Source organism: Sinocyclocheilus rhinocerous, unplaced genomic scaffold (assembly GCF_001515625.1).
Source record: "Sinocyclocheilus rhinocerous isolate Xijiao unplaced genomic scaffold, SAMN03320098_v1.1 scaffold1405, whole genome shotgun sequence".
In the NCBI taxonomy this organism is placed as follows: Eukaryota; Metazoa; Chordata; class Actinopteri; order Cypriniformes; family Cyprinidae; genus Sinocyclocheilus; species Sinocyclocheilus rhinocerous.
This window is the reverse complement of record NW_015645543.1, coordinates 1,976,003-1,986,002: the sequence shown is the minus strand read 5'-3', so window position 1 is coordinate 1,986,002 and position 10,000 is coordinate 1,976,003. Positions and strand designations below refer to the sequence as shown.

The window sequence follows — 10,000 nt, the reverse complement described above, 5'->3', positions numbered from 1 at the left end:
TGTTTAATTTTTTTTAGTAAACAGACAGATAATTGTCTGTGTCTATGAACTGTCATTTTTTTTTTCAAATTCTTCTTTTAGGTCACATTACTGGTTCTGCAGTTGGTACAGATGCGTGGACTCCAAATATGGAAAGCAGCCTCATGTGCACAGTGTTTCGGCTTTATCTGCAGGAAGGACTGGTACAGTGGAACAAAGCCTTTGCAGATGTCACATGCAAACCTGCAAAGCCACAGGTTTCTAGGCCACAAACTATAAGGATTACACTACTGCGGTAAACTGCATGGATAATACATTTACACATCTCTGTTTCTCTGAGTTGGTAACAAGTTACTGAATAAGGACTATAAGCGTCCTTTTGGCAATTTAGTTACCGCCTTCTTAGCAACCTACATAAAAAAATACAGCTATGAAAATCATGTTTGAGGCATGATTGTATTTTATCTGTTGTAATGTAATGTCAACCATGGACCCTTTTCACAAGACTGTGATTAACGGTCATCAGCATCGTAAATCCTCGAAAGTTTTTCATATTTGTATTTTTTTTTTTTATGTATCTACATTTATAACACTATTCTTTGTATTATATCACCTTTGCATCAAATTACACAACCGTTACCGTTATCAGTCTCTCTCAATTTTTTTCCTTTTATTGAAAGTCATGAAAACACTATCGTGGAGTTTTTCTTTTGCTATTTGAGCAAATGGGAATGCAAAAAATATATTTGTGGTGCTCTCCCATTCACTGCTATTCAAGTTAACCCAACTATGACGACTTCTGCTGCGGAGAAACCCGGAAATGTGAAAAAGGTCCATTATTTTACTAATAAATTGCCTAAAATAAATAAATAAAATGCCAAAGGAAACGCATATCTTGCAAATGCTAATCCTCTTCCAGATTTGGACTACAAATAGCTTTACAAATGTTTAAGCTTGCATGTTATAAATTATTATAATCTGTTTTGAATTTTACGTTTGTGATGAAAGTAACTTAATTTTTGCCTGTCTTGACTCCATGTTTGGATGTGTAAAGAGTCGTGTGGTCCTCCACAGTAGAGGGCGGCAAGTCGATGTCCCTCCATTACGCACTGTCAGGAGTGCGTCACTTCCGGCAACTTACATTGGAGCCAATGGCATCGCGGCAGGACAGCGGTCCAGAAGCAGGTTTAAATGCGCCGCCAGCCTGCGCGCAGGACAGGACAGGGGAAGCCTTGCAAAAGTGAATACTTCTAATAACGTTACAAAGTCAGGATGTCAAACGAAAGGTACTATGCAATTGTTATTTACCAAACCTCCAAGTATTATTTGCATTTTACATTGCGCATATTTTCCTGAAATTTACGTTACTGACGTGAGTGTGTTTCTGTGTAAGTTACTAACGTACCTTTGGATTCTCCCTCCACTTTGGTGTGTTTTGTAAGTTTTATAACTTGTTGGTGTGTTATAAAAAACACTGTGCACAATAATAAACGTATTTGTTAAAACATGACTTTAGATCGGTTGTGCAAAGATCTGCAGGACGCATTTTTAAAAATGTATTTAACTTAGTCGAATGTGTGGTTGGCGCGCGCCATCGTGTTGTGACGCGCGAGGACGAGGTTTTCTCTAATAATTTATTTATATAAGCAAATCAGAATTTCGCAAGTTCTTTAAATCTTTTGAATGGTTCCATTAGTTAATATATCGTTTTGATTTTCGAAAATACAAGTTATTATAGAGGCTATTTTTGGTATAGACGTAAGTTAACTCGCGACAAATGGCGGGCATCACAGATCTTGTGATACGAGCTTGCAGTTTACAGTATACAAGCAATCAAAAACAGTTGTAATTGTGTCGATGTGTTATTAGCCATTGCGTATTGTGTAGTGAGAAGTTGTTATTTCCTTTTAAAATTGTTGTAGGTTGAACTTATGTAATGAGGACTGTTTATCCTTAGGTTTGGGAGATCGCGGTTATTGGTTTCTGCTGTTATACCTCTATATATCCTTATAACAACACGAAATGGTGAGGTTGCTGTTGCTTAGTGTTTTCCTTGTTTTTATGTAGACCGTTTAAAGAACTGAGTGAGAATTTGGAGGGATCCCTGTGCAGGCCTCAGAGGACTAAATGGAAAAGGCGGCCCTCCTGCAGTGGGGGTCTAGACACAGAAAACACTCCAAACGAGCTCATCCAGCAGTGGTCACCCCCACACAAAAAGTTCCTGACTTCTGCAAAAGGGAAAGAAAATGAGGAAAACGTATTTGTTCTTGCCAGACCTCCCAGGAAAAGAAGAGAATCATCAGGTTTGTGACTGAGAAATTGAACCATATAAAGCCTACTGTATTATATTTGATACATGTGTTTCTATCATGATCACAAATTTTCTTGAAAACTTGTAATCTACCTTCTGCCCTGTGATTATTACATCATACTTTTGTAATTGTAAAAATGTATACCTTCAGGTTTTGTCTTTGTGCTGTGAAATTTGGAAATTATTACGTGAACTTAAATCTTATTATTATTTCAAAAAGATGTCAACATTTTCTAGTCTGATGCAACTTTGGTTTACTTATACATACATGATTATTCAGAAATATCATTTTAAAAAGACAATATAAAATACATTAGGCTTTTGGGGAACGCTTATTTCTACATCTCTCAGTTATCATTGTATTGTTTTGGATTATATGTTTTGTCCCCACAATAAAAACTACAGAGCTTTGATCATAAAACTAAGCGTTTAAATATCACCTTTGCCGGTGATATTTTTTTTTCACAACGCGGTTCCTTGTGTGTTTTGGCCAACGTGAATAACCGTAGACGCTCTTACTGCGCGCATGTTTGATATATTTGCCTCCCGGCAAAGAAATAAAAATAAAATAATAATAAAATCAAGAGCTAGATCACGTAAACTGTTAAGACTGACTATTGTAATATCAGCGCCAGGTAAGATTACTCGCGTTCATTTCTGCACTCAGTTACATAATGTTTTATTTAGCCTACATATGTACCTTTATGAAAATTAAACATGGGTTTACTTCATATAAATAATAAAAAAAATAGTTAAACTAAAGTAACCACACATTAACATGGTTTTGCTATACTAGCCATTTAGCGTCACCATGGTAGTAAAACTGTGATTATACTAATGGTAATCAATCCGAATGACTAAGCAATGCACGCATGAGCGCGTGATCTCTGTGACGCCCAGATGTACAAAACAGACCCTCCCACCTCTGTAATAAACACAGATGTTTGTCCCGTCCGAATTGGTACATGAAAATCGTAGACGTCAGGTGATAAGAAAAGAAACTCAAACGTAGTTTAGAAAACTAGTCCCGTCCGAATAGGGCTTGAGACATATTATTGGAGGATATAAATGTTGTCACTATATTTATGTAAATAGTCTGTTAAAAAAAATCTCATTGTTTTACATAACAGACTTACGTTTTTAGCACCAAATTACATAATTTTGTTTGTTTAGGGCCTCTGAATATAATTCAAGTCTGAGATTCATATTTTAATTATATTATACTGTATGAGCCATAAAAGCCTAATGTATCAAATACTAGTATGCGTAACAAAATACACACGTTTTTAAAACGCATTTTCTTTTACTGTTTTGTCTTAAGTTTCTATGAATCTTTTCATTAAAATAGAGTTTTCTGATTGTTTCATATGTAAGCTTTTACAGGTTTAATGTAGTACTGTATATCTGATTGGAAACTTTTGTGTGTAAGAGCTGTAAAGGTAAATGGGACATAGTTGCATGAACAAACAACTTATCAGTACCCTGTAGACTTCCATTTTGGGGTCCACTTACTGTTTCTCCCCAAAATTTAGTTGAATTGTATTATTGTAATTGCGTATAAGATGTACATGGACTTGTTTGGGCAGAATAGAGCCTAATTTGTTAACTTGTTCCTCCCTCAGCAGGCTTGTGTTGGGACAGTCTGCCTGATGAGCTGTTGTTGGGAATCCTGTCTCGTCTCTCACTGCAAGATCTCCTCCGGACGTCACGAGTCTGCAAGCGCTGGAATCGTTTAGCGTAAGGTCTTCATACACTATTACAAAGTTGGAGTTTGGAAGACCACCGATCACCTGTGATGGAAATCATAAAAGTCAAAACTCTGCATTTGCAGGTTTGATGAGTCTCTGTGGCACAGTGTGGACCTGGTGGGAAAGGCTCAGTTAGATGCAGAGCTTGGGCAGGTTCTCTCAGCTGGTGCCTTGAGATTGCGCTGTCCACACACATGCATCGCTCAACCCAGTTTTAAAAGTGCACAGTGAGTAATTCGTGTTTTCACAGTGCCACAGTAAAGTCCTATTGTGTAAGTGCTGCTGTTGTTGCTGTCTTATGTTTGTAAATGTAGTGCATTTTGAATTACAGGAAACTTCGTGTCCAGCATCTGGATTTATCAAGCTGCACAGTGGAGACGTCTGTTCTCGAAGACATCCTGTCTCGCTGCAAACATCTACAGAATCTCAGTCTCGAAGGATTAGTGCTCTCTGAAAGCATTATTCAGTAAGTGATAGTAAAAAAGACATTTTACACACAACAACATAACTAGATTTTTTTTGTTAGCGGCACACACCGACCAATCAAAAGGTGTTTTATTCACAAACAATCAAACAGCATTTAGTTTTTGTGTTGAAAGACATGGAGAAAACTACTCTTGCTGTTGACAGTTTTTCTGTAACTACATAAACAGCAAAAAAATTACCCCTACTTAATAAGAACCACATACTGAAGTGTAGTACAATGCTTGAAAACTGATTTATATATATATATATATATGTGTCGGGCATTTGTCGGCGATTTCGCAAAACCTGTCGGCGAGTGAAAAATCGGGCTAAAATCGTGCAGTGTGAACTCGGCATAAAGTGTTACCCAGTGAAGTAGATCGGTAACAGGTAGAAGATTCGAAAATATAACGACTCCTTAAGGCGATTCTGAGTCGACTCTTTTTTTTAAAAGAAATATCTTTATTTATCATGCACTTTTTTGATTAACAACTTTGCAGACTGTTTACATCGAAGGATAGCTACCTTACAAACTGCAAAAGAGATATTTTTCGAAAACCCATATGACCTGCTCTTTAAGGAGTGTTTGGAACAACAGGAAACTATTTTAGTTTGATGAGCAACATCACAAACTTGCTTCATTAATATAGAATTCTTCTGGTGTGTTGACACAGGTGCGAATATTAAATAATTTTCAGCAGCCTCAACTGTGACTAATCCAATCAGAATTTTGATTGATAATTATCCCTTTCATTAGTTTGAGTTTTGAGTCTTGTTTTTAACCCATGTTACAATGCAGTTTAGAAGTCTGAGGTCATTTTTTAAATTTTTTTTAATGAAATTAATACTTCAGTTTGGCAAGGATGCACTAATATATAAACAGCATTTAGCTGTTTTATCATTGATAATATATATATATATATATTTTTTTTGATTAAGTCTAGCATTTAGGGTATTACCACATTTTAATAATATGCTTTAATAATACTGTCAATATGTTATTAATTGTAATACATTTTATTAACTTTTATTATTATATAAACTACAACAGTAATAAACAGAAATAAATAAAATTATTGTAAATGTGATATAAGTTTGTGGACAGAAGATTCGAAAATATAACGACTCGTTAAGGCGATTCTGAGTCGACTCTTTTTTTGAGAGACAATATCTTTATTTATCATGCACTTTTTTGATTAACAACTTTGCAGACTGTTTACATCGAAGGATAGCTACCTTACAAACTGCAAAAGAGATATTTTTCGAAAACCCATGTGACCTGCTCTTTAATTGTTATTAGTCACTGGTAACATTCACAAAAGCTGCAGATTTAACTATATCTTTTTTGCAAATTTACATATGAAAATATGAAGACCTTGAACCTGTATTTTGTTCTCTTGCAGTTCTCTGGCTCAAAATACTGAAATTGTCCGACTGAATTTGTGTGGCTGTTCTGGCTTCTCTCCTGATTCTCTGGCTGAGATGCTAAAATCTTGCACTCGGTAAGATTACCTTTGTATACCAAAAAAAAAAAATAGAAATTGTGTTCCTGAGAAAAATGTTTCACTGTTTCCAGAGAAATAATAAGCAGCATGACTGTTTTCAACATTGATAATAAGCAATGTTTCTTGAGCACCAAATCAGCATATTGGAATAATTTCTGAAGAATCATGTGACACTGAAGGCTAGTTTAATGTTTGCTGAAAATTCAGCTTTGCCATCTTAAGATTAAATTACATTTTAAAATTTTCAAGTAGAAGTCAGTTCTTTTTAATTGTAATAAAATTTCGCAATTTTACTGTTTTTACTGCATTTGATCAAATAAGCGCAGCCTTGATAGGTATTCAAGACTTTCAAAAACACAAAATCTTACCAGCTTTTAAATGTTGGTGTACATCCAAAGACAACTAAATTTTTTAAATATAATGCTTGATGAGCATGTATTCATCATCAAAAATGTCAGAACTAGTTGTTTTAAAGTACTGTGTAGTCACAATTATTTGATAGATGTTTTACCACTCTACTACTATATTTTTAAATATCTGCTTGCAGTTACATGTAATTAATTTCTGTAAATGCATCCTACCTCTATAGCGGCAAAAGTGTTATACAATACAACATGTGTCTAATTGTATATGGTCATGTTTACTATATTTATGTATAGTCCTGTTAAAATAACTAAGTCTGTGCCTCGTCACAAGCATTTCAATGCCCAGTTCCCCAGTGTAACTGTACAGATGACTCTTGACAAGTACATTGTACTGAAAATGTATTTTATTTAAGGCGAGTATGTTGTAAAGACACCTAATATAAAGTGAGATTGTATCTTTTCATAGTACATCAAGTGTTTTACCTCCATAGATCAAAGAAAATTATATTAATCATATGATGACACCCTTTAAAGGCCGTAATTTTCTTTCTTTCCCCAGAATTGAAGAAATGAATGTGTCATGGTGTGACTTCAATAATCTCCATGTTCAAGCTATTGCTAACAACGTTCCCTCCAGCATCACTCAACTGAACATCAGTGGTTACAGACAAAACCTCACAATGGAAGGTAAGGAAAGCAAGGAATTCAAATTTATGTAAATGCATTTGTAACCATTTCATGCACCAACAGTTTCTTTTTTTTTGTGTGCGTTTCAGATGTTAAAGCTATATTAAATAGATGTCCAAACCTCACAAATCTAGATTTGAGGTAAGTTCCTAACTCAAAAGATGATTGTGGATCAGATGCCTAATAGCAAACAGCAGGAGGTTCACATTCAATTGTGTTTTTATCATTACAGTGATAGCGTGCTTGTGACGACAGACAGTTTCCCAGTCCTGCAGCAACTTTCCTCCTTGAGACATCTGGCACTGAGCCGCTGTTATCAGATCCACCCAGCTTCACTCATGTAAGAGAATGGTTGAATTCAGAAAGACAAGACAAACATCAACACTTTTGATCTGTATATAGTGTCTGCATACAAACCCTAAATATTCCTTCTCTTTTTCTCTACAGTGACTTTGAAAAGTTTCTAAATTTGCAGACCCTGGGGGTCTTTGGGCTTATACAGGACAGCTACCTGCCCATTCTTTGTAAAGGTCTACCGCACATACAGATCAACACACAGCCTTTCTCCACTGTGGCACGTCCCACCTTGGCAACAAGAAAGGATCGCACACTTTGGGGAATGCACAAGAACCAAAGACTTAAACTACTTCAGTCTGTGTGCATTGAATTTATTTAATACACAAGTTTTACAATTTGAGTTGAATTACTGAAATAAATGAACTTTTCCATGACATTCTAATTTATTGAGATGCACCTGTATTTCAGCCGCTGAACACAAAATAGGAGCCAACTGTTTAAATTGCATATAAAAATGTAAATAGGGGTCCTATTATGCTCTTTTACAAAGTCTTGATTTTGTTTTGGGGGTGTACTAGAACATGCTCTCATGCTTGGTGGTTCGAAAAACGCATTATTTTTCACATCATTTACATTACAATACCTTTCTCCCCAGCCTGGCACAAACGGCTCGATTGGTTCCGGCTTTGATGAAGGTCCGCCTTCCCGAAAAACAAAATGTGATGTGATTGGTTAGCTGTCCCAGTGCACGAGCCATTCGTTGTAGTTCTTGAAAAGGGATTTTTAAAAAACGAAATATCTCCCTTTGGAGTGGACTTTGAGATTTGTAACTTTCTAGATCTTTTTTATGCCCAAACATACACACTACACACCGACTAAAATTTAAAAAAGTGAAAAAGCATAATAGGACCCCTTTAAAAAAAAAAAAAAGGTTATTTTAGAATACAAATGATCTATTTCAATCACTGAACACAAGAATAGGGAACAGTTATTTAAATCGCAGAATATTAATTTTTTTTATTTAAACAGAACAAAAAAGCCATTTGTAAATACTAATGAGCTGATTATTAATACTTGTAAAAAAAAATTAAAAAAAAGATATTGTATTTTGAACTCACCACTCTCAATGAACTCCCGATTTAGAGGAACATCCAAACCTGTTTTTAATTTACCTAAGATACAGAAAAGATGAAGATCATGCTTGTAGTAGCTGACGATTATAAACTGTTCTGTCATAGAACATAATGCAGAATATATTTAACATATATAACTTTTGTTTTTGTGTTTCTAACCTATTCTAAGTACATCCTCCACGGCCTGCTCGACAAGCTTATTAATATTGTAGGACCTGGACGAAGGAACAAAAATAATTTGGTAATCTCTTGACATTTCTATGAGGTGTTGTAAGATCACTTTTCTTTAAAGCAGCGCTCTGACTCACCAGGCTTTAGATCCGGTTCCAGTGCAAATGCTAAGCCCTGAGCTCTTCTGCTTCTCCCACGGCCCGTCGTCGATGGAGATTTCGTAGTATGAAGCCCTATGAAGCGAGAGGGTAAGATGGGGTTTGAAGGATTTATACTTCAACCTGTGGCAAACAGAAATCCACAAGTAAGGGGAGATGGGGGGATGCATGGAGTGAAGGAGGACATGTGGTTGATGAAATGTTCGAGGGGTGCGACTGGTTCCAAGTCGTCACAGAATGGTGGGCAGGGACATATACCTGGAGGACAGAGACTCCCCAATGAAGATCTCATTGAGCCCTCGGACAGGCAGTAGGTGAGGCCTTTCAGGACTGTTGGGTGTCGTACCTGTCACAAAAATATGATAGCGTTGTTATCTTTCTGTAGAACTCAAAGAATACACAAACTTGTTCAGAGCAAACCTTTCTTACAAAGTAATCAAAGCTGGGTGCAGCGTTACTGCACTTAAAGGAACTGTTCACCTTTGAAAATTTTGTCATCATTTCCTCACCCTCACGTTGTTCCAAACCTGTATGATTTTCTTTTTTTATGGTAAACATGAAAGATATTTTGAAGAATGCTGGTAATCAAACAGTTGATGGTCGACCATTGACTTCCACAGTATTTCTTTCACTACTATTGAAGTCAATAGACCAATTTCAGTGTTTGCAAACAGTGATGACGTTTTTGTCAGTGATGAGTCTATTTGTTGGCAGAAAATGCCCGTTTTAACGTAGCAGTCTATGCAAGCCATGGAATAAAAGAATAAAAAAGGTAAATTTTGAGTTATTATTTTAAAATTCTGACTTTTTTCTTGCAATTCCGAGATCATATCTCACAATTCTGATAAGAAAAAAAATCAACTCGTCATTCTCTCTTTTCCCCTCGGCTCAGAATCATGAGTTTATATCCCAACACTTCTGGCTTTTTTTTCCTCAGAATTGGCAAACTCGCAATTGTTGAGGTAAATCAAGTTATAAAGTCCAAACTAGGAGATTTAAACTTGCATTTGTGAGAAAAAAAGTCAGAATTGTGAGATAAAATAGGTAGGCTAAATGTAATGTAAAATGTTATACGTTTAAATAGTATTTCATGCTTTAACTGTAGGGCTAATACAATATGTCCCCTATGTGAATATTATATAGACCTATTGTTTAAATCAAATTTATGCTTTAAAAGTAGT

At 35.7% G+C, this 10,000-nt stretch overlaps 2 protein-coding genes across 2 annotated transcripts in view; one reads left to right on the top strand and one right to left on the bottom strand.

The window, feature by feature from the left end:
* The window catches only part of LOC107706432 (S-phase kinase-associated protein 2-like), a 9,187-nt gene extending 1,355 nt beyond the window's left edge, over positions 1–7,832 (top strand). Inside the window, exons 2-13 of the mRNA XM_016510142.1 lie at positions 82–274; positions 1,054–1,265; positions 2,047–2,282; positions 3,913–4,027; positions 4,122–4,265; positions 4,370–4,504; positions 5,907–6,005; positions 6,933–7,060; positions 7,150–7,201; positions 7,293–7,400; positions 7,508–7,681; positions 7,826–7,832. Of these exons, the coding sequence (XP_016365628.1) occupies positions 1,252–1,265; positions 2,047–2,282; positions 3,913–4,027; positions 4,122–4,265; positions 4,370–4,504; positions 5,907–6,005; positions 6,933–7,060; positions 7,150–7,201; positions 7,293–7,400; positions 7,508–7,681; positions 7,826–7,832 (1,212 nt within the window). The 5' untranslated portion in view covers positions 82–274; positions 1,054–1,251. The remainder of the gene's footprint in view (positions 1–81; positions 275–1,053; positions 1,266–2,046; positions 2,283–3,912; positions 4,028–4,121; positions 4,266–4,369; positions 4,505–5,906; positions 6,006–6,932; positions 7,061–7,149; positions 7,202–7,292; positions 7,401–7,507; positions 7,682–7,825) is intronic.
* Positions 7,833–8,315: 483 nt separating this feature from the next.
* LOC107706431 (NAD kinase 2, mitochondrial-like) overlaps positions 8,316–10,000 on the bottom strand; it is a 6,974-nt gene continuing 5,289 nt past the window's right edge. Inside the window, exons 7-11 of the mRNA XM_016510141.1 lie at positions 9,078–9,165; positions 8,799–8,894; positions 8,650–8,705; positions 8,385–8,529; positions 8,316–8,322 (exon numbers count right to left, since the gene is read on the bottom strand). Of these exons, the coding sequence (XP_016365627.1) occupies positions 8,316–8,322; positions 8,385–8,529; positions 8,650–8,705; positions 8,799–8,894; positions 9,078–9,165 (392 nt within the window). The remainder of the gene's footprint in view (positions 8,323–8,384; positions 8,530–8,649; positions 8,706–8,798; positions 8,895–9,077; positions 9,166–10,000) is intronic.